The sequence below is a fragment of the Beta vulgaris genome, chromosome 6 (genome assembly GCF_026745355.1).
Source record: "Beta vulgaris subsp. vulgaris cultivar EL10 chromosome 6, EL10.2, whole genome shotgun sequence".
Lineage (NCBI taxonomy): Eukaryota > Viridiplantae > Streptophyta > Magnoliopsida > Caryophyllales > Amaranthaceae > Beta > Beta vulgaris.
In genome coordinates this window covers 1822498-1845751 of record NC_079207.1, presented here as the reverse complement: position 1 = coordinate 1845751, position 23254 = coordinate 1822498, and the positions used below count along the sequence as shown (strand labels likewise).

The 23254-nt window shown below is 36.4% G+C and overlaps 3 protein-coding genes across 7 annotated transcripts; 1 reads left to right on the top strand and 2 right to left on the bottom strand.

Annotated features, from left to right (window-relative positions):
• Positions 1–1140: 1140 nt before the first annotated feature.
• LOC104894926 (casein kinase II subunit alpha-2) lies at positions 1141–11441 on the top strand. The gene is made up of 10 exons (XM_010681293.4): positions 1141–1449; positions 3289–3418; positions 4250–4444; positions 7155–7312; positions 8872–8962; positions 9045–9110; positions 10401–10483; positions 10641–10704; positions 10789–10857; positions 11103–11441. The coding sequence occupies exons 1-10, from the start codon at positions 1169–1171 to the stop codon at positions 11160–11162; spliced, it is 1197 nt and encodes a 398-aa protein (XP_010679595.1). The 5' UTR covers positions 1141–1168; the 3' UTR covers positions 11163–11441.
• A 1148-nt stretch (positions 11442–12589) lies between these two features.
• LOC104894925 (CDT1-like protein a, chloroplastic) lies at positions 12590–17200 on the bottom strand. Its single transcript, XM_010681292.4, has 7 exons — positions 16890–17200; positions 16518–16637; positions 15187–15418; positions 13776–14435; positions 13461–13638; positions 13159–13249; positions 12590–13060 (listed from the first exon to the last, which is right to left on the bottom strand). Exons 1-7 carry the CDS (start codon positions 17048–17050, stop codon positions 13003–13005), a joined length of 1500 nt encoding a protein of 499 aa, XP_010679594.1. The 5' UTR covers positions 17051–17200; the 3' UTR covers positions 12590–13002.
• Positions 17201–18476: 1276 nt separating this feature from the next.
• On the bottom strand, positions 18477–22047 carry LOC104894924 (APO protein 1, chloroplastic). 5 transcript variants are annotated; one of them, XM_010681288.4, is made up of 6 exons: positions 21888–22044; positions 21476–21559; positions 21155–21313; positions 20571–20711; positions 19756–20198; positions 18477–19498 (listed from the first exon to the last, which is right to left on the bottom strand). In XM_010681288.4, the coding sequence occupies exons 4-6, from the start codon at positions 20703–20705 to the stop codon at positions 18667–18669; spliced, it is 1410 nt and encodes a 469-aa protein (XP_010679590.1). In that variant the 5' UTR covers positions 20706–20711; positions 21155–21313; positions 21476–21559; positions 21888–22044; the 3' UTR covers positions 18477–18666. The 5 variants fall into 5 exon arrangements, with proteins under 5 accessions (XP_010679590.1, XP_010679591.1, XP_010679593.1 ...); XM_010681289.3 differs by lacking the exon at positions 21476–21559 and having other exon boundaries at positions 21888–22047; XM_010681291.3 differs by lacking the exon at positions 21476–21559 and having other exon boundaries at positions 20571–20673; positions 21888–22047.
• Between the last annotated feature and the right edge of the window lie 1207 nt (positions 22048–23254).

Sequence of the window (23254 nt, the reverse complement as noted above, 5' to 3'; positions counted from 1 at the left end):
GTTCAAGAAGTATAAGGAGTCCCTAATAGACTCATGACATAAACACTCATTTTGCTAGCCATACTCATATAAGAAAATGTTCAAACACACATATCATAGAAGATTGTTAAATTGTTATTATGTTTCAATAAAAAAATCAAACTAAATACATAGCTTCAAAATGATATGAAACATGATTAAAGAAAACCCCAATACCCTATCAAACTACCAGTTAGTAGTAGATAATGTAGGTACCAAAAAACTTTCTCTAATATGTCAATAATTGCTAACTCGAAACAGGCCGCGCTTGAGCAGGTTCAAAACGAGACTCAGCATAAGGCCTCATAGTTAGATGGGCCCCAATTTTTTTAAAAAATCTTTAAACCGGTGAGGCCCAATATACTGGGCATTATACTACAATACATTTTATTTACACTAGCCTCAGATTTCTCTATCTCTTTCCTCACTTTTCTCCTTAACAGCGGGACTTTCTCCTTCTTACTTTTCTCAACCACTAGACTTCCTCTCTCAACCAGAAATGAGAAATCAACCATATCTAGCTTACACGCTATGAAGTATTGTGATGTTACAAAATTCACCTCACTGAAATCTTCCCCAATGAGAAAAAGTCAAAACCTATGATGACTATAAATTTCATCATTTCTAAATTCACATCTAAAAATTCAGAAATTCAAGTAATTGTATTTTGCTTAATTTTTATTTATTAAACTCGTTTGGAATTCTAACTTTTGCTTGTTGATATATAAGTGTCACTTTATTTATGTACTATTCTGGGAAAAAAAATATTGATTACCGATTTCAACTTTTGTATTTAAAAATAAAAGTACCAGTCTAAAATAAGAGAAGTTAATTGAATTCAAATTTTAACACGAGACATTTATATTATTCGGGCCGGGACTGTTTAGAAGACTTCATTAAACTAAACAACCAAAACAACTACTCCATTGAAGAATGCTTTAAAGTTTAAAGTTTAAACCTGAAAATGGCTGAAAATACTAGTATTAATCAAACATTTAATTAAAATCACCATCAAATGAAAAGTCGGTCATCTCACTAAAAATAAAAAAATCACGAAAAAAGCCACTCGCAGCCTGTAACTCATCACCGCAACTTTACCCTTTTTTTCCCTTTTTTTTTTCCTCTCTCATCTCATGACTACTGATGACTCATGACATGGAAATTTGAGATTGTCGGGTTCACTCCTCTTCACACTACTAACTTTTTTCCATCTTCTCTCTCACTCCTCTTACTGTGCGCACTCCTTGCTCTCCGTGCACCGGTGGCGCATCCTCCTATCCTGCGCCCATCAACCCTAAATTTCGCCGCCGCTAATTTCGAGATCTCCGCCGACGCAAATTCTCCGATGTCGAAGTCGCGAGTTTACGCCGACGTTAATGTTCTCCGACCTCGGGAGTACTGGGATTACGAAGCTCTCACTGTTCAATGGGGGTATTTTTTTTTTCCTTTTTTTTTTTTTGAATTGTTCAAAGTTTTTTAAGCTTTAGATTCATGTCAGTTTAAATCTTGGAGTGTGTTCCTTTGATTTTTGATTGATTGATTGATTTGATATGCAAGGTGATTTTAATGACCTAATTTGATTGTTTTGGATTGTTGTATGATTTAGTTTTAGTTTAAGAAGCAAGAGAGTGTGAATGGTGGTATTAGGGAGTGATATGATCGATCTAGGGTTTAATTTGATGTTAAATTGAGGAACTATGAGAGTGTGTTTGGTGGAATGAGGGATTAATTAAGTGAGAGTTTGATTCTGATGTTTAAATGAGGAAATTATGAATTGTAGAACTGAAAGGAGTTGTTCTTGGGTGTGGAGTTGAAGTATGATGTGGTTGTAGGTTGGATTTGGATGCGTAAATCAGTCGCCAATTTTTGTAAGTATTAGTGAAATACTGAAGGCGATGCTGTTATTGATTTCTGGTTGACATGTGATATGAGTTGGTATGATCAGTTGTGAGTTCTGATTTTGTGGTGCTACTTGATTGAGTACGGGTTTTTCTCATTGCGATATTGCGTGTGTGGAGAAACGAGCTAGGAGTCCTATTATTTTCGCTCTCTGATTCGATCAAAATAAGTTAGGTTGATATTTCGAGGTTTTATTCTCTAGTAATATGTTGGATACTTGGTTCTCTTTCCCTTCAAGATGTGTTCTTGAAGAAGATACCTCAAAGGTTAGGTGTAGAACAGCCTCTTTTTTTTTTTTTTTCTTCTCTGAGTAGGTGAATATATTTCTCTTACTTAAACTCTTTCTCTTTGTTTTGGATTTCTATTAGAGGATCTAAAGAATTGAGAGGATCATGAAAGATCTCTTTGGCCTGGGTGAATTATAACTGGAGTGATAATACATGATTTTGATTTGGTTAAGGTGTTATTATTAGTTTTGTTTTTTTGGAAAGGGATGTTATTGTTATTTTTTCTTTTTTTTTGGGAAAGGAATGTTATTGTTAGTTAAGGTGTGCTATTATAGAAAGAAATTTACTTGGAAATAGTGCTTTTGACTTTTGAGGACTTCTTCATTTTGGGTATTTATTCATTAGGGCGTTATTAAATGCTCAGGTTTCTTTCTTTCGAGGATGTGAATATAAAGAAGATATCTCTAGTGTGGGTGTATGAAAAATGAGTTTTTAGCCTTTAATAGGCGGAGTTTATCTCTCTTATTCATCCACTTCTCTCATTGTTAGATTTCTGTAAGAGAATCTGACTAGGACCAAGAAGTTCGTCAATTACTCCTCTCTGCTTGTTCTCATAAGAAGGAATAGGCTTTTAGAAGTATGGTGACTGAAATCTTCTTCCTTCTGGGAAGTTATTGGATTCCTTTGCTTGATTCAGTATGATTGATATTACGTACAATGCACATCTGGTTCTCCACATGTCTGCTTCAGTGCAGTCGTGTTTGATTGCTGTTTGGACCATAATGCTCTGATCCATTAGAGATTATCTCAGATGTCCTTGATTTCTTGGCAGAGGATCCGATATTTGCCTTATGGGCGTGAAGGCAATACAATTTCTGGGGAGAGTGGTGGTCTGGTGGATTGACAGATTTATTTTGTAGTCTAGCTTTTATCGTACTTTAGAGTTTAGACAAGTCACTTTTATCGTAATTTGTTCTAGATTGGTATAACGTTTCTCTATGTATGATTTGTCTATTTGTTTTTTTCCAACTTCCGGAAATTGTTTCATCGTCTATCTTGCTGAGAATTTGCTTCTTTTATAATTCTTTTTGGATTAGTTGCTCTCAAGTGTACCATCATACTGTCATGGTTAATTTTTTTTCAGTGATCAAGATGACTATGAAGTCGTGCGGAAGATTGGAAGGGGGAAATACAGTGAAGTTTTTGAAGGATTAAACGTCAATAGTAATGAACGATGCGTTATCAAGATCCTGAAACCTGTGAAGAAGAAAAAGGTGAGCTTTCTTTGTTGCAAGCACAGAGGACATGAACTGACAATGAGTTTTGCAATAGTAATCTAGTTACTGAGATTAGTTCTTGAGTTGTTATCTTGTAATTTATTCAACGATCGGCCTGAGCAGCATTTTCAAGGGACATTTTGTGTTATTAATTCTTGTATATCAGCTCTTTTGATTAGGAAAGGAGATTTTGAAATATGGTTCGTTCAAGATGAAAATAATCTTTTCTCTCTTAACTTTCATTTGTCATGTGGGTGTTGGGTAAATCTGTTTCTTTCATTTTTGTTGTTTCATGAGGAAAGGGAATCAATTAAAGATAATAGAAGATAGTAGTGCATATATTTTCCAGTTGGGGTTCCATCTCTTAAGCCTAAGGAGAGAGGAGCTTCAAGAACTAGATGTAGGCTTTTTTGGTGAACGAGGGGTGATGTACTATCCCTCTTAAAATTTTGGGGGTGATTGTCGTGTATGGAACTTTCAAGTGGAACATGGAAGGTGATTTATATAAATGTTTTTGTGTGTGGTCTTCTTGTGCTTTGCTTATTGCTGTTAAATTATAAGATGGCCTTTCAACAATCATTTCACTGTTAGGATGCTTCAGAGAGTTATATGTATATTTTTTATCATACACAAATTTCTCATGATAGAATCTAGTATACTATTTGATTACAGGGTAAATCTCCCTCATAAATTAGTTGTTCGTTGTCCACTATCTTTGTATAGCTCAGTGCTGACGTTTTTCCTGATGGTTGTGCTCTCTTATTGGATCATTAGCTGGAAGCCTTTATTTGAGGCCAATTCTGAAAGATTGTAGTTTTGTTTTGACAGATCAAAAGAGAGATAAAAATCCTTCAGAACCTATGTGGGGGACCAAACGTCATAAAGCTGCTTGATATCGTCAGGGATCAGCACTCCAAAACACCAAGCTTAGTTTTTGAGTTTGTCAACAGTACAGATTTCAAAGTTCTGTATCCAACGTTATCTGATTATGACATACGTTATTACATCTATGAGCTTCTGAAGGTAATGTGTCCATACATGACTTTTGTGATGTGTCCTACTGCTTTGTAATTGTATTTGACATAGTTGGCCATGTATAATATCTTCAGTACTTAGCACTGAAAACAGAGTTATGCACACGTCAAGCACTTCATACTTGATATATTCCTTGTTCTTTTGGTATTTGTAAACTCGCTTCATTAACTTCATAATCTGGACTCTGGAGTGGCATATTGGTGCAGGCAAGGAGGTGGGGGTGGAAATGAGGGAGAGAAGGAGACTAATAATATGAGGGTGAAAGTGGTAAACGGAGTGTAGTATTTATAAAAAATTTAGTGTCCCCCACCCAGAAGGGACGCATATGCATCGATTGTATATTAGGTGGTTGTAGCCTTGTAAGAAAGGAAATTGAACATATGATGCAAGAAGATTTAGAAATTTTAAAAAATAATATGATCACGGGATTTACTTGGATGGATCAGATAACCCTTATAGGATTCCAAAGTCGAAATAATATAACTGCAGTAGTCATTTCTTTTCTGCTGTAATAGAAATATGTGTTGTCTGGAACCACTTGTGTGAAGTGGTGTATAGCTTTATGCTCTATATCGATTTGTCCTCTCCCCCTAGTTTTTAACTATGTTACTCCGACACCCTCTCCAGGCCGGAGTATCGCGTATCGACTCGACACGACACGCGACACGCCAGGAAAAGGTGTTGAGTCCCGTGTCGGAGTAAGTGTCGAATATACTCTTCAAGGGTCGACACTAGAGGAACCGAGAGAGAGAGGAGGAAAGAAAAGAAGATGAAAAATCACAGATCTAGGGTTGATTCGAAAACCTAGATCTGGAAATTGAAGAGGAAAATGCTTATACTAGGACAAATTACCATGGGGCTTTGGTTCTAGCAAGAATTCCGAGCCAGATGGTGTTGTCAGATCTCTGGCAAAGGCAGTCGGCGGCGGCAGTCGGCGGCGGTGTTTTTCTCTTTCTTTCCCTAGCCCCCGACATTTTCTTTCTCTGTCTTCCTCTCTTTTTTTTTCATTTAATCCAGTCAGTTTCTAATTACGTGGATGTGCCCCTCCCCTTTTTCTTATTGTTTTTTCTTTTTTATTTTTTCTTAAAGTTTTACCAACTAGGGTTTTAAAGAAAGCATTAAAGTGGGCTAGGTATACTTGGGCCTTAAAAAAAAAACTGTCATAACTCATAAGTAACATAATATTTTTTTTTTACGGGCATAAGTAACATTATATTAGAGATACGTTAATTGAACACAAGTTTATATAACTAAAGTATTTGTTTTATGCTATCTCGTACTAAAAAACTTGTTACTCTTTATTATTTATTTTAATTTTCAATTTCAAAATAAATGTATTTTTTGAAAAAATCTCAAGTATCCAATTTTTTTCCGACACTTTTCAGATACCCGTGTCTAGAAAATTGGTCAAGACACTCTTTTGACCGTATCGCCGTATCCCTCAAATTTTGGGACTAGAGTGTCGGATCCTCCGATCCCTACTTGGACATGACACCCGTATCGTGTCTGAGCAACATAGGTTTTTAATGACTATTCTTTGGCAACTAAATATTGTAGTGCTCATAAATGGTCCTTGTGTGTGTATAAACTGCTAGATATGTTCCAGTTGAGATAGAAGTCGGTAACAGAGAGAAAATTTAGAGGTGGTGACTGTAGGAGTATCTGTTCGGTGGAGCAAATAGAATTATAGATTCTCTTGACTCATACTCTCTTGACTCTGAATGACGTGTGACCTCTTTCGACGAGTTTGGATTATGGACTGAGTAATTTTGGACAACAAATGCATAAAGATGGTTTTGCCATGACTTTTAGTCTGTTACGCCTCTTATAAGGAATTATATGTCGGTATTAGATGGTGCTTTTCGTATAGACAACTTGTCGAAGGGCATAAAAGTATCTTCCCATTTGTTTGTGGCTTTCTTGGGTCAACATGTTGGCATGTCATCATTGGTGCTCTTGGGAGCTTACAATGTTTGGGACAGAAAGGAGTGTGGATAAATGATGATATATAGGTACAACATGCTGCGTTTTTTGTCCATATTGTGAAAGAGGATGATGGATATTCACATTTGTCTTTAGAAGTTAATACATGGGGTTGAATATGTCTATGATGCTGGTGATTTTAGAAGTTAATCAAAATGTGGAAGTTATACATAAAATGCTGGTGTTAAGTGTTCACACCTAAGAATGATGTTTCAGTTCTTAAGAAGTCAAGTGTCATGAGGGATAATGATTTAGGTATGATGCTATGGAGGGGACCAATTTAGCAAACTTGGATTCTGTTTTCTTTATTCATTTATTGGTTCGAAGTGTGTGCGGATACTTAATTGGTTCATCTTTATTTGTTTACATTTTTTAAAAGTGCTTGAAATGAGTTAGGCTGGGCAAATGCTTGTAAAACATACACATGGCATGAGAAGTATAGTGGCATCTATTAAGAGTTTTTAATCACATTGTAGGAATTGACCTATCATAGGCATCTCAATAATATTAAGTGATTAATATCAGAAACAAATGAATTTTTACACTTATCGTTATCAGCTAAGCACTGGCTACACCTTGCTGTCTTTCTTACACAAGATACTTGTATTGCTCCATTCTATTTTCGTTATCTCATGGTTAGCTAACATTTGTCTGCAAACCTTGTATTTGTATACCTTTGCATTGGCTAACGTTGCTGCTACTTTTTATTTGATAGGCCTTAGATTTCTGCCATTCACAAGGGATAATGCACCGAGATGTCAAGCCTCATAATGTAATGATAGACCATGAATTGAGGAAACTCCGGTTAATAGATTGGGGTCTGGCAGAGTTCTACCATCCAGGGAAGGAATACAATGTTCGTGTGGCTTCGAGGTTAGTACTTGGTTTGAGAGATAGGATGTGAACATTATCATTATAGGTAGAAGACCGCTTTATAGGTATAAATTATAATCAGTTGACTGTTGGTCAAAGTGGTAAAAAATTGTCATTCTTCCCTGTAATGGGATTTATAAGATTAAAGGTGTATCTTGAAAATACAAATGGGAGGGGGAGAGGAAATGTGGGTGAATGTGAGAGGAGAGAGAGAAGGGGGGGGGGGGAGAGAGAGAGCACTAGCTACCACCTGTTGCAATGGTTACTTAATGTGCCTGAGAGTAGTGGTCCCCTTAAAGATGGAGTATCAAGGTCCTGGTTGATGCACTTATTAGGAATCATTTTGTTGGTAGAAGACTAATTAAAATGGTAAAGTTCCATTTCTTCAATGTATTTTCACACGGTGAAATCCATCTTCTCATGCCAGTTGCAGTCTTTTGGCTGGTTCCTTCCTCCTCATCTTCCCCCGCCATCTGGTTTCTCTTCTCTTTGTCCCTTGTTTCTTTTACTCTTCTCCTTTCTATATCTTGACCCCTTCTTGGTGATGATAACTTGAAGATGGATAGCGAGGCAGTGCCAGAGCTTTTCCCTCCACCAAGTATGCACCAGCATGCCTGTCACTAGCATTCAGCAACCATAATTAATCTCCTTCTACCTCTCTTCCTCGCTCCAATGCTCAGATCTATCGTTATGGTGTTCAGCACACAGGGAGGCCTGGAAGGGGGGGGGGGTTATAATTTACGGGTTATAATGTGCACTTTTAAGAGTATGGTAAGGGTGATGGTGCTATATTAAGGTACAAGGTGATGTGCCACTAAAGGTGATGTGCCTGGTGAGTGGTGACAGTGGAAGTAGACTGGAAGTTAGGGGAGTGAGAGGTTAAGGGATATGGAATCTGATTCTGTTTAGAATTGAAACGGAAAAGATCCTGAATGAGTATTATTGTGAAGACTAGTGAGATGTCTATGGGCTTTGTCTGTGACATTGATAAATAAACATTTCTTTGTGGAATGAAATCCAAATCCGACACGGGTGGAGGTTTAAGCAACTTATACCTGTAGGTGCATTCCATAGTTAAGTATATAGGTCTGTTTTCTTTGTTGAATAGAGAAAGGCAAAGTATGAGTAATTCTTAAACCATGCCACTCAAACTTGACATCTGCTAAGAGATTTGGTGATTCAGGTGAGGATAATATGGTGCTCTCAACTCCTTAAGTGTAATAAAAGATAAGTGGTAATTTAGCATTTTTTTTTTTTTGAAGTTTCAGTTTTCTGGTTGTTTGGGTAAAACATTACTCATGGGTGGTTTTGTTTTAATAATTATGTACAAATTATTCTTTCCTGTGTTACAACTGGCTGAAACTTGTATGAGATATTGAGATGTCTATGTTTCTGTCAAGGCTACGGTAGATGTTGCTATGAATAACTTTACTTCATTGAGGTAGATTTACATTTATTCATTCTAAGTTTCACTTTATCTGGAACTGGACTTTTACTTGATGTGCATTTTTATGACAATGAAATTTCACAGTGATTTTAATGTAATGCCATGTTTGCAGATACTTTAAGGGGCCGGAACTTCTTGTTGATTTACAAGACTATGACTATTCCTTGGACATGTGGAGCCTTGGTTGCATGTTTGCTGGGATGGTGAGCTGCAGCTCTTATTTCTTCAAACTGTATGATACATTGGCATTACTTGAAACTCATGATGGCTCTTTTGTGGTTATAGATTTTCCGGAAAGAACCATTCTTCTATGGTCATGACAACCATGATCAGCTTGTTAAAATTGCTAAGGTATGCTTGTGATGTTACATAATACCAACTTTATGGTTCATATGGTTCATGATGCTGATAGTTTCTCTTTGACCATTTGCATTGTTTTTTGTATTAGATGCATTTCCTGTATATATGAAGTTCCTATAGCCTGTGGTGGCTCAGTAGGAAAAAAATGTGGTGAAAACATTGCAATGAAGTATTTGCAAATTAGTGATGGGAGATATAATTAACTTCATTAAAAAGTAGTAACCACATGTCAAACGAGCAAGTCTTTGCTATTTGGAAACTTTGTATATACACTGCAAAGCAAGTTTTCCTTTTTCATTTTTGAGTTCTGTTTGTGGCAAAAGTTGACCTGTCATGACCATTCGACTGAAACTGAGCTGAAAACTAGAGGGTTTTGGTTGAGTTTGTCAACTTGTTCCATTGGGTGGTGAACATGAGTAACATGCTCATTTAAATGGCTAGATTCAGGCTGGAACTTGTACAAGACATCTAACACGAAACTGAGCATCCCTGTGTAATGAAATGGGTTTAAGTTCTTGTTAGGCAACCCATTTAACATTCTGTTTCTTCTGAGCTTTTGATAACTATATAAAATCGTATACACAGCTCCCATGTCTTGGATAGATATATCTGTAGAAGTTGGAGACACCATACTTCTTATGGTGGACAAAATGGAAGGCTGATTAAGAACATCCTTGCTTCATTTTTTATGGTAATGTCAGCAATGGTTGTTGATCTTGAATCAAGGATCAACTGGAGACAACCTTTTCTATCTAGAGAACTTCCTGAAAACAATTATTTCTCAGTAAGCAAGCACTCTGAGGTGCTGCTCTTGCCTTTCAGTTGTTGGTGAGAAATGGATGAGAGTGAGTTCTTGATTATTGCATTTTAAGTTTCTATGGATTTCCAGGGCTCGATTGTGTGATCGTCTGGAAGAGGACAGTATAACTCTGGGATTGGTGAAGTTGAGAGGAAGATAGTAGAAGATTTTAGATTTATTTAGGTGTAGGGTCTACTGAAAGTTGGGGATCTTTTGTGTGGATGTATCTTTTGCAGATGTTTACATCTGTGAATAGCATCAAGTAGCTTCAATTTTTTCTTAATAATATACTAGTGATTAAGATACCTGCACTGCAAGTTTTTCACGCAAGTTTCGACTTTCTGATAGCAAGATAGGCAGATGGGAAGAGGGACCTTTCAATTATTTTCTAATGTAATTTTTAGGTACAATAGGCCCCACTGGGAAAGGAAAAGAGGGCAACCCTCTTTTAGTATTTGTAACTCTTTTCTGGTATTTTCCAGGTACTTGGAACAGATGAACTGAATGCTTATTTGAACAAGTATCATTTGGAGCTTGATCCTCAACTTGATGCTCTTGTTGGAAGGTAGGTTTTGCAGGAAATTTTTTGTTAGCATCATTGAAAGCTCAGTGAATAGTTTTCCTATTCTTCTGTTGGAAGTATCTGCTGGAGCCCATATCTGCTGTAACTCTTTACTGCTTGATTGCTGATGCTTCTTAAATGTTGATCTTTGTAACTACAGGCACAGCAGGAAGCCATGGTCAAGATTTGTTAATCCGGATAATCAGCATTTAGTTTCCCCTGAGGTAATGCATAAATTAATGAGAATATGATTACTTTGTTACTATGATCATTCAAATGACCGACTTATGTTTGTATAATTTATCCAGGCTATTGACTTTCTTGATAAGCTTCTTCGCTATGACCACCAGGATAGGCTTACTGCAAAAGAAGCAATGGTAATTTTTTTTCTATAATGTGGATTGATAAACTTCATTTGTTTTTCAGAAAAGGAACATGAATGAAGGAAAAACAGCACTTATTGTACACATGGATATTTCATTGTCTGGATTTCTTTCATAACATGTAGCTCTGTGTATCAGTTATCGTGACGCTTGTTGTACATGTTCTGTTTTGATCTTTTAAAGCGAAAAGGTGTTTAATCAAACTAGGCCTGACTCCATAACAACTTGTATTTTTGCAGGCACATCCTTATTTCTCTCAAGTTAGAGCTGCAGAGAGTAGCAGAATGCGGACACAATAGCTCGTCACTCTAATACATACTTGAGAATGATGATTTCCGTTGTAGAGTGTTTCATGTTAAGTCATTGACTGTGTTCCCGTCTTAAACATTGCAGCTACTTGCAGCGTCAGGTAGACAGCTTTGATTGCGCGGGGAAATTTTATGTAAAATGCATGATTACTAGTCTTTCTAAAACTGCAAATCTGCAATGCTACAAACTATTGTACTGCTATTTTAATTGTTGAAGCCCTCTGTACATCTCCAACATTGGTTGTCACTTAATATAGTTTGCTAATAGCATCTGTAATTCTCCAGTACCAAATAGTTCCATGCGATTGAGTTGACACTAGCTACTAGCCAGGCCAAAAAGCACTGAAAACAATAATCGATCATATACACTTCCATTTCCCCGTTACAATCAAACTCTTAATATTAAAAGTCCCTTGATATTAGAAGTATGATGTTGATATTCAAACTGTCCATGCAATCACGACCAATCATCGAACTGAATCATTTAAAGAGCTAGTACTTCTGTAGTTCCATGTCAATATGTAATACTTAAGCACTCATATTACATACTCTTAGGGGGCATTTGCTATAAATCAATGTAAATAGAATGAAAAAGATTTGAATGAGGGAAAATAGAAATAATAATTGTTAACTTTAATAGTTGTTGATATCCTAGTGGAGTTGAAACAATTGAGAGGTTTATGATTAAGGAAGGAAAGGTAATTCGTTTTCACTAGTTTGATAAGGGTAACAAATTGGGTGATTACATTTCCTCCCGAAAATAATATTTGTTACTTAACACTCGTAACAATCATTTAGAAATGAAAACACTTATTTAAATCAGTTTTCAACATCAAATTTATTCATACCATACCCCTTCTAAATATATTCACACAATATTTCGTTTTAATACATCAATGAGCTACTTATCAATTTTGAATACCTGTACTCCTTTCATTTCAAAATTTGGTCCTGTATCCAACTCATTACTCCATTGTGTTTTTGATGGACATGATTTTGAGTTTGTGTCAGAACCATACACCAACTGTTTTTTCTTTTTCCTAACCACCTATTCAAAATGCTAAAAACACAAATTGAGCAAAGATTTTGAGGGAAGGCAATTAATACCAATACCTTCTAAAAAGTTTGTGTAAGACCTAAAAAATGGGATCAAGGCAGTAAGTCTAGCAACTCATCTAAAAAACGATACTTCCTCCCAAAATCCGTCAAAAACAGGACTTCCGCCAGCAAAATGCATAACAGAAAACTAAACCAAAAACGAGTATGTAGGACAGCAAGAAGTATCAAAGCAGTCACCTTTACCAAATTTTCCCATTTTCAGAACAATTTTGTCGTGCAGAATGATAATTTCATTGTTCTGGCCTTCTGGGGATTGTTTGCCCTATTTGCATTTAGATAGGTTTGCAAACTATTGTAACTGAGACTAGAAAGATAGATAATGTAACATGATTGCAAAAGTACATATAAACACTATATTCCACAGGCTGGAGCACTACTACTATTTACAATCAGATCAGGAGTCAAAGTTTGTGAGTTTGGCTGGAGTTTCAGAATGGCCTAAACTCTAAAGCACAATTTGAGCCAACCAAATGAGATTGAACATGAAAGGAGTGGTATGGATCCCTGCTCTATGGATCATTTGCACCCCCGCTGAGAGCACAAACTCATCAAATATTTCCGATCTTCCCCCACGATTACCTATCATTTAAATCAGGCTATAGAAGGAGTATCAAATCCAAAGATACACATGGGTGGAAACTTCTTTTAGTTCCACAAGAGGGTGAGTTGCCCAGGATTATGGAAAAAACTGACAAGTCATAGGGGCAACCCATCACATTGCATCATTCAGTGTCAGGCGCAGAGTGTTTGGATTTAATTCCTTATTGATGCTGCAATTGCATGACAACCAAGGGTAAGGATGTTAGGATGGCAACACAAGCATTAGGCAAAATTGAAGCAAGTGCCAAGAGAATAAGGTTGGTCTCACCTGTAAAGTTTGTTTCCTGAAGGTGATAACTTGCAGATAATCCATTCAGGGATAATTTCTTGCAGCAGTTTTAGCTGTTCCTCAACTTCACCTGTTAATAGAAATTGTGTCAGTATCTCCCCATTTAGATAAGAGTGAGGCTAGATGAAGAACAGTTCTCCAGCAACCTAGTAAGAGGGGGCAATTTCGTAAATTCACTTGATCTAGGCCCTGCACCCATTTTATTTCTTTTCTTTTCTGGTAAAACTGTTCTTCATTTAGCCTTCTAATTACGCAATTTGGAAATTGAAATTTGTGCCTACTTTCATCAGTAATGTCCAAATGGCATTCAGTTAGGTAACGAATTAGTGCGCCTTTCCTAATAGCTGAAGACTTGGGATTCTGATATAGAAAATAAATTCTGTCAAAGAGCTTTGGAAGACTCTTAGTCATCTGCTTCCTCTTTGCCAATTCCACAATTCTCTGCTCTTTCTCCATTAGCTGCATAGTTATGATTCAGATGATCAAATGAAACCAGGTATCAGATTTGAACATCAGTTGAGCCACAAGATATCATAAATGATAGACTAAGGAAACTTAATGGACATGGGGAGTAAATGGAAAAAGCACATCAGTACCGATTGTAAAAGATTGTCAGAGAGAATGTCATTGACATCAGAGCATTCGGCATCATCAACTTGAAGTTCAATATGTGCATTTTTTGAAGTTCCCTCAAATTGAAGTGACCTAGCGCAAGAAGGCCTATCAGATGCTTTACATGCTAAGCTGACAGAACTCTTATCTCTACTCGACTTAACCCTCTTAGGTGTGTGCAGGATTGGAGTCACTGGTTTGATTGGTGTTGCAGCAGATTTTGTAGGTGTTCCCTGCTTTTCCTGAGCAGTCTTTATAGAGCAAAATTCAAAATCTACAAGAGGTTTGCATGTAATTTGGCCTTCAGGTGGCCTATATGGTACCATCTCAGGTATAAGAGCTACTGATTCCATTTCATAACTGTCTGCAGAAGGACTGAAATCAGAAATTGATGGTAATTGGTGTAAGGACTCTAGTGGAGTCTGACTATCGTTCCTTGATTCATTGTCTGAGCCTCTTTTTGAAAAATGCTTCCTGAAAGATGGAGAAATATGGGATGCTTGTGCTGTCTGTTGCTCTACAACTACCCCAGAGCAATTCTGCATGTGAGAACATGAATTTGATTGCTTGACGTTGTTTAATTGCAGGTCATGCTTTTGCTGATTGAATGGCTCGGGAAGTTTATCCTCAGGTATTTCAGTTCCCTGTATCCAGCCAATCAAGTAAATGTGATAATGACAATTTAGATCAGTATATCAGGATTTATGTGCACTAAGATTAAAGATAAGAGACATGCATAGATTAGCCAGCTAGCTCATCTCTAAAATTATTTTTTTGAACTATGGAAGTCCAGAAGGGTGTATTAAGGTTTAAGACGTATGTATCTCAATACATGCACAAAAGAAAATACTACTTCCAGGATCCCTGACTTTTGAGAAGAAACCAAAGGAGGAAAAGCGAAAGCTCAGAGCCTGCATCTAAAAAGCATATCTAGCGAGGGATGTTACAATTTTCCTTTTTCCACTTGAAAAGAGAAAGAAAAGAATATATAGAGCCTAAACAACCCATTTAATAGACTCGATTGGTATTTGGACTCGGCAGTTATTGAAAGTGAGTCTCGTTCCCTTCACCCTCCCAACTTCTTTACTATTGCGTCGAAGATTTTAAAGACCTCCTGAATAACCACAATAAAGCACTAGAAACATATATAGTTTCAAAGTGAAGTTGGACAGAGTGGCCTCTCAAAGGAAAAAAAAAAAGGTGGACAGCGTGGAGGTTCAAACAATTGGTGTGAAACATTTCAACTTCTGAACTTTCACATCTTTTGATTATATTCAACCTATTGAAGCAGGTTCATCCTTATCGCTGTAACTTTCGAAAAGAACAACAAAAACTGCTAGACATACTTTACCAGAAAGATGAACTAGCAAAGAACCACAATTGTGCAATGCTTACCTCAGGATGATTTCTTACAAACTCCAAAATCCGTAAAATGAAGCGATCCCTCAAACACAAGAGTTTACTTCTTGGCTCCCTTTTATCTGCATGAGCCATCCTACTGACATCCAATGTTACATGAAGATCATTCTTCATGCAGCGAGTTTCCTCATCAGCCATCAAGACTTTTCTGATTCCAATCTCTGGCAAAAGAAACTTCAATTTCGCCAAGTGTTGATGAGTAAACCTCCTAATGTCACCCAAATAACAAAATTACTATCAGACGAAATTGAACTACTAGCATCCTAGGTCTTTGAGAAACAAACTTCCGGCAGATATCTAGTGATTAAGGATTAAGGCTGCATATCTATAACAACGCTGCTATATAATGGTTAATTGTAGAGATTAGAGCACTAAAACATAAATACCACAGTTCTTGATACCAAAGAGCTTGAGGATCTATAACAATAGTAAAGGGGTTCAAATTCTGACTTGAATGTGATGTGTATAGTGGAGATAGTGGAAGGGTAAACCAGTAACAGCTGTTTACCCACCTCCTAGGATAACTTTTTCCTCTCTTTTCTTTGGTTCTTTCTCAACTCCCCTCCCCTTCCCCCTTCCAAATCACACAAACATCTCTTCAAAAAACCGGTTATCCACCATCTGTAGCTCTTTCTTTCTCTTTGACCCATAGGAGGACTTTGGTAGGGAAACCCTATTGTCATTAGAGATTCGACAGGAGCCCACTTTATTTTAGGGAGTATTAAAAAGTTCCATTGGTGTTGACAGTAAGGCAAAGTGGCGGATTTGAGCTTCGATTATGCCTCCAATTTCCTGGAAGGGAACAATTATTACATATTTGCATGTTTGGGTCCCTCCAATTTTCAGAGGATTCACGGCGCACTGTTAAGTGTCCATGGATAATTAGGCTAGAGGCTTAGACCAAAATCTTGCCTCCAGGTTCAGCACTGAAGATCACAACTTCAGCCAAGTTCAAACTCGCCAGGCCCTCCTCAATCATAGGGTCACAAAATATAGCAAAGAACCAAATGTAATAGAAATCGGGTTGTAAAATTTTCCAATTCCATCATCTCACATAATATCTTTCTTCAACTAGTTCTCTTGTCTTACATTGGAGTCATATGTCAATGAAAAAGGGATTACTTATATTTTTCTTGTACATTAATATATCCCTTTATTTGTAATAAATTATTGCCTTCCAACTCTATATTTTACCAGCTTAAATCAGAATAAATACGATTATCAAAACCTAAAATTCTCTAATCCAAGAACTTAAATACTCTACAAAAAAGAATTTTTTGTTATTAAAACTAAATATTAAATCATACCTCTCTGACATATTCTCAATCATAACCCTAATTTTGCTGAAGACAGGAATTGCTTTCCGCAACCGAAGCAACTTTAACGAAGCATCCAATGCGTCGAAGAACCTCAATAAAATTTCATACCTTCATCCCACAAAAAATAGAATAAATTACGAATCTTTTTTTTAAATTTTTTACAAAAGTAATAATAATAATAATAATAATAATAATAATAATAATAATAATAATAATAATAATAATAATAATAATAATAATAATAATAATAATAATAATAATAATAATAATAATAATAATAATAATAATAATAATAATAATAAAGTAAAATGAAAAGTAAATAACACAGAAGTTATAAACTAGTAGTAGAATGGAAGTTACTTCTCTGGCAATCGAGTAGAATGACGACGATATTTGATACTTGGAGGTGAATGTGGAAGCTTCTGTGGAGTTCTAGAGCTGATTTGATCGGACGGCTGAGATTTCATGGATGCCGGAGTTTTCGCCGGCGATTTTAGTAAATAGGACGATTTCGAATCCATTGTGAATTAGGGTTTTAAAACTGTTCTAAGAGAGAGATTGACAGATTTAATGTAGGTGAAGAAGAATAGTTGCAGTTTTGCAGCTCGTTTTTCGAGAGACCGCAAGAGTGTGAATGACTCATGTGGCCACTTTTTTTTTTGCGCCAAATCTGATGTGGAAGAGGACGTTTCACTATATGCCACGAATGATTTTCCGCCAAAATTTATCATTCTACTCCATCATTCTCATAATATAGTTCTCATTTCTTCTTGCAGAGTCTCTAACACGTACCTTTAACCTATGATATATTTTATTTCATATTAGTAAAAAGATCTTGCTAACGGACGCCCCGAGACGCTAGATAAAAAATATATTGTTGTACTTAATTGCTCATATTTATACAAAATAATTGAATAATGTATAATTCCAATACAAAGCATTTAATGTTTTTTTAAAAAAAAAAAAAGGGGAAAAACATTTAATTCAAATGCAAAGCATCTAAATACATCACATTGGAATTATACGTTATTATATTATTTTATATAAATATTCGTAATTAAATAGAATAATATATTTCTTATCTAGCGCCCCGGGGAGTCCGTTAGCTTTTGCCTTAGTAAAAAATATAAAAAATTAATATTATTATAAATATACACATTGAGGCGAATGTAATAAGACTCACGTAAGTATGTTCTAGTCTATACATTAACAAATATATTTGGTCAAAATATGTAAAATTTAACTCCAAAATAGAAACAGAAATTATATTTTGAAACGAAGGGAGTATCAAATAGTAGAAACATATTGTAACTTATTAAACATTTCGCAAAAGAATATAGTAGAAGAGGAAGTATTTTTTTATATACAATTGTCACTATACATTCAGATCTCAAGGAAGTTTTATATTACTATAGCAAAGTAAGATAATTGTATACTCTATTTCTAATTTTCTATTATACATGTATTAGTCTACCATGTACTTAGTTTCTTGCTTTTTTCAAGGTTGGTCTAGTTAATTGAAGACCCTTTATCCATTCCTGTGACACACGTTCTATCCTTGTCCCTTGTAAAATGAGATCTCTAGATCTCCCTTGTCCCTTGCAAAGTGAGATCCCTAGATCCCCCACCCCATCTGCAAAGACATATTCATTTTACCTTAAAAAAAACAAAAAGAATAGCCTTGTAGTTATAAACCCAAAACATTTGATCATAATTACTCCATTATACTTGATTAAAAAGTTTAGCAAGTATTGTGAAGTATACAACAAAACTTCAAATATTAGAGTACTTCTTCAATGTGGGGCAAGCATGTTCGAAATGAGCCAAATAGGTAAAACCTAGCTCTAAGCCTCTAAGTGCACCTAATAAGCTAATACCATGATCATTTGTTCCCCGTCTTTTTTTCCTCAAATGCACAAGAAAATAGCCTAGGATATATGACAGATATTGCACAAATTAAACCTTTCAGCACTAAGCAAGCCTCAAAATTGAGAATCGAATCCCAAACCTGTCGTATGAAGTACTATGTATTCAGATCCATCTCCCTACAATTGATACATATAATTAGAAAATTAGAGGTATATGTACAGATCCATCTCGCTAATACTGATACATATACAATTTAAGCTTTCCACTATCAGGCAACCAAGCGAGCTTCCTCACTGTCAGGAAGCACAATATCAAGCCTCATCATGGGTTTATACTTCTTAGGGACTTCGGCACCAGCTTGCCAGCACACTTCAACGACAGCAGGAGCCTTCCCATAGAATCGCTTGAGTTCAGTCGTCAAAGGGGGACCTCTAGGATCTCGAACGTGCAACACATAATTTGGTGGGAATACCTCATCAACTGTTGCATCTTGCCAACCGTGTTTCCCATCCCTCCATTGGTGCTTGAATTCCCCACAGAGCTTCGCGTCGTGGCCCCATGGGCCCACATGAACTTCAGGGCAATAACCACATGCTTTGACAGAATACTTCGACATCAACTTCCTTACACCCACTGCAACAGTTTCATATGCATTCATTGTTTCTTGAGCAATCCTAGGCAAATCTGAGGGCGCAGGAGGTGGAAACCTCAACAACGCACCCTGTGTATCATAGTTTAGGAGCGCTGAAGAATCTCTAGGTTCAGGCGTAGGATCCTCAAGGAACCCACCTCGGTCAATTATTTTCTTCCCGATCATTCGAATGGGATTTATTCTCCGGCGTGAAGGGTAACCTGGAATATCAACACCAGCTTGGATACAAAGTTCAACAATGGCAGGGATCCGGTCATAGTTGAACCTGGTTTCGTGCTTAATTCGTCGACCAAAAGGGTCAAAAAGATGGTATGACTCCATGGGAATAAGCACATCATTGATTGATCCCTTGACCCATAAGTGAGAACCTTGACGCTTATTGCTGCTTGATCCCAGGCAGTTCTTTAGTTGATGCCCAGCCTCAGCCACAAGAACCTCTGAGCACTCGCTATAAAAGAATCATCTATTAGTAACTTGTGATAGATAAATCCACTAATAGTACATAAACAAATGAGGTAATTTTCAAGTTTGAGTTTCTTTTGTTTTCAAGTATTAGAAATTGTATTTGAGAATTTACATATTTGAATTAAGAACTATTGACACCAAAAGGACTTTAAAATCTGAAAACACCAACCAAAACCAAAATTCAAAGTAAGAAGTGTAATGCTAACACACCAACTAACGCTGACAACCGATCAAGCTTACCTACAAGCATGGACTGGAATCACGTGTAAGAGCTGTGCAAGACCTCTAATCAGACCCTCCCAAGCATTCAGAACTTCATGTGCAATAGGTATAAGTTCAGGAACAAGTAACCCATTTTTAGGAGGTTCCAGTGGTTTTTCTATGCCCAATTGAGCAAGTTTCTTATCTTCCCTTGCCATCCTCTGGATCTCCTTTATTGGGATTGGATATGGTTTTTTCTTATTCTTGGGTAATACAGGTGGAAGATCCACATTCTGTGGAAGTCCCTCCTCCTTCACTGATCGGTAAGGTTTTTTCTTGTTCTTGGATAAGAAAGGTGAAACTTCCAAATCCTGAGGCAGTCCCTCCTTCAATGATCGATTTCCTCTCTGTTTCTGTTTCCAGCAGATGACACTCCGAAATGGTGTTTGTAACCTTTCTGTATGAGGCCCTCCATATGTATTCTGCAGTTACAGAACTAAAAATGAGTTCCTAAATCAAGTATATTTAGATGGTTAAAATGTGGAAACACATTTGAATATCTTCAGCTAACAAATTTGAAGAGCAAGAGGCTTATTTTTTAGAGTTTTGACTATTTGCATCTAATACACGTCAATGAGGATAAAGATACCCTTTAGGGCTTTCCTTATTTAATCATTCTCCAGGTAGAAAAATAGAGTATTGCTGACGGTCTCGTGTTAGGAGAAAACAATGTTATCATTAAAATCATTAGACTGGATAGCAAGCGTCATTGCCCTAAATCTTAAGCTACTTCGCCAAAAAAGTTGTCCTTTTTCTTCTACATGATCCGAATGGAGATCACACAAGCGCCTTACCGTGTACTTATAGACCATTAATAGCCCATTGCGAGATGCAGCAGCTCCTGCAATAGAAGGAGGAGGAACCTTATACCACTGGGCAGCAACATCCATCAAACTCCTGCGTTCATAATCAGAATAGGCCAAGTTCATCAACTTCTACAGGAAAACAACACAAATATTTCAATCTACAGTGATTACAGAGTACGGACACATATCAATCACCTTAGAGGATTTGTAATACTCAACAATGAACTCAATCAAAACCCTCAATTGACAATACATGTACCAGAGGGGAGGAGGGAAAGCCTGCCTCAATCAATGCAAATGCAATTAATAATCTAGTACTCCACAAGTCTAATTCATGATTTTGGTCCAACATTTTAGTTTTCTCAAGTATCAACAAGCAAATCCAATCAATGAATCGATAATTTTTGACAATCCCAAGCCTTGAAGCTACATTGAAATGATTTCTACCTACTTTAGTGAGCTAATACATAGCAATATTAGAGACAATAAAAGGATAACACACAAAAACGGGTGAACAATAATCAAATAAATGTTTAATGAATTACTTCCAAGAGAGAGAAGAGAGAACTCACAGGAGTTGAAAAAAGGGAAGAGTTACAAGCCAACCCCGACAATCACCGGGCGTGAGTGTGGTTACTAGACAGCTCTCACTTCTGAACAATGTAAGGTAAAGGAAGGACAAGTGCCTATGTTTGCACGTCGCTAATGGGGCTCTAATTCCAGCCTCTTGCCTAAATGGATAGCCAGCAATAAGTTGCACGATGCATAAAATATCAACAAAGTTACCAACGAAACATACTAAGCAAAATTACTGCAATCATCATCAGACCACATAATTCATCATACACCATGCTATGCTAAACAAAGCTCACCATGATAAAATTTGAACCCACCTATATCAACATAGAGATATCCACAAAAAATTTCTCAAGTATCATTCATCCCTGATTTCCAGCCACAACACTTGAAAAATTCATCTGACGAAATTAAACAAGAACAAGTGAACACAAATATGCGCATCTACAAATTGTAACATAAATTTTCTTATCATTTAGTTCCATGAAACAAACATGAATTAAGAAGTTATACCAGAAATTCGAATTATAACTTATAAGTTTATAACATGTAAATTATACCTAAAAACATGAAATAACATATATGAGATAAAGAAAAAATAAGTTGAATTCATGAAACAAACAATAACAACCGCATGAATAATCACATGAAGTAGACCCTAAAAATCGAAATTCCACACCAAAATCCGCAACAAAACAAGTAGATTCATCTAAGGAACAAAACAAGAACCTGGAACGAGCTTCTGCAATTCGAGCTTTGGAATTTGCGTATGAGTGACGAATTTGCGTATGAGAGGTTCTAAAGGAATTTGCTTATGAGTTGGGCCCGTCACCGTGAGGGTGTTGTAAACTTGTAATTACTTGTTGTTGGTGGTGGTGCTGCTGGTGTTTTTATTGTTCTTAATATCACTTCATACTAATACTATTGCTATATATTACTACCTCCGTTTCCTAAAGATCTTCCTTGTTATAGTTCCTACAAATACCAAAGGAGAATCTATTCGTGTGGGGTGGGGGTTGGGTAAAGTACGAGAGAAAAAGGGGTTAACATAAATAAACAAGGGATATCCCATTTGGTACCATTGAATTTTTGGCTTTTCCATTTGGTACCACTGTTATCTTAAAATTCCACATGATACCACTCTAATTTAATATTAATCTTTATCATACCATTTTTTAAGTAAAATGTTAGTTAATGGTTGAACAAGAATACGATTTTGTTTGGGTTTGCATATTTCTATTTGCAGTTGCGAAAATTTAATAAATTAAGATTTCAGGGTGTCGTTTTAACCCTATTTTTCAGTCAAATTTTTCATAAAAATGATCATAATATTCTATGTCTTTTTATTATCAAATATGACCTCAATTTTGACCTTAACGACTAAAACGATTACCAAAATCTTAACGCAAATTAAAACATGTAAATCGAAGTAAAACTCTAGCCTATTCTAACTTAAATTAACACTTTACTTAGTTGAATGCTACAATAGAGAATAAAATCAAATTATAGTGGTACCATATAGAATATATGAAAAATAGTGGTACCAAATGGAAAAGCCAAAAGTACAATGGTACCAAATGGAATATTCCCTTAAACAAATAAAATGGGTTAAAGTAGGAGAGAGAAATGGAGTAAAATTGAATTGATAATGTAATGGTGGACCATATGATAGGGACATGAGGGGTATAAAGGGGGAAAAAAATTCCAAATAAGGAATAAAGTAAAACAGGGAAGATCTTTTGGAAACGCACTTAAACGGAGAGAGGGAAGATCTTTAGGAAACGGGGGGGTTAACATTTATTCAGAAGAATTATTGTTATTGTATTTATTAAGTGAAAGTATTGGGTCAGACCGTCTGACCAATACTTATTGTCAGACGGGCTGAGCCCAATACTCAAATAGCCTTAGTAAAAGAACGCAGACAATTGTCGCCCTTCTTTCCCTTTACCCCTCTCCTTCTCACTCAACCACCACTAACTCCGTCGCATCTCACAAACACCATTTCCGCACCCATATTGAGAACTGAGATTTGCTCTTGCTATTGTCTGCGTTCCCATAGAAAGAAAAAGGACGAGCACGATGACGCCTCATCATAA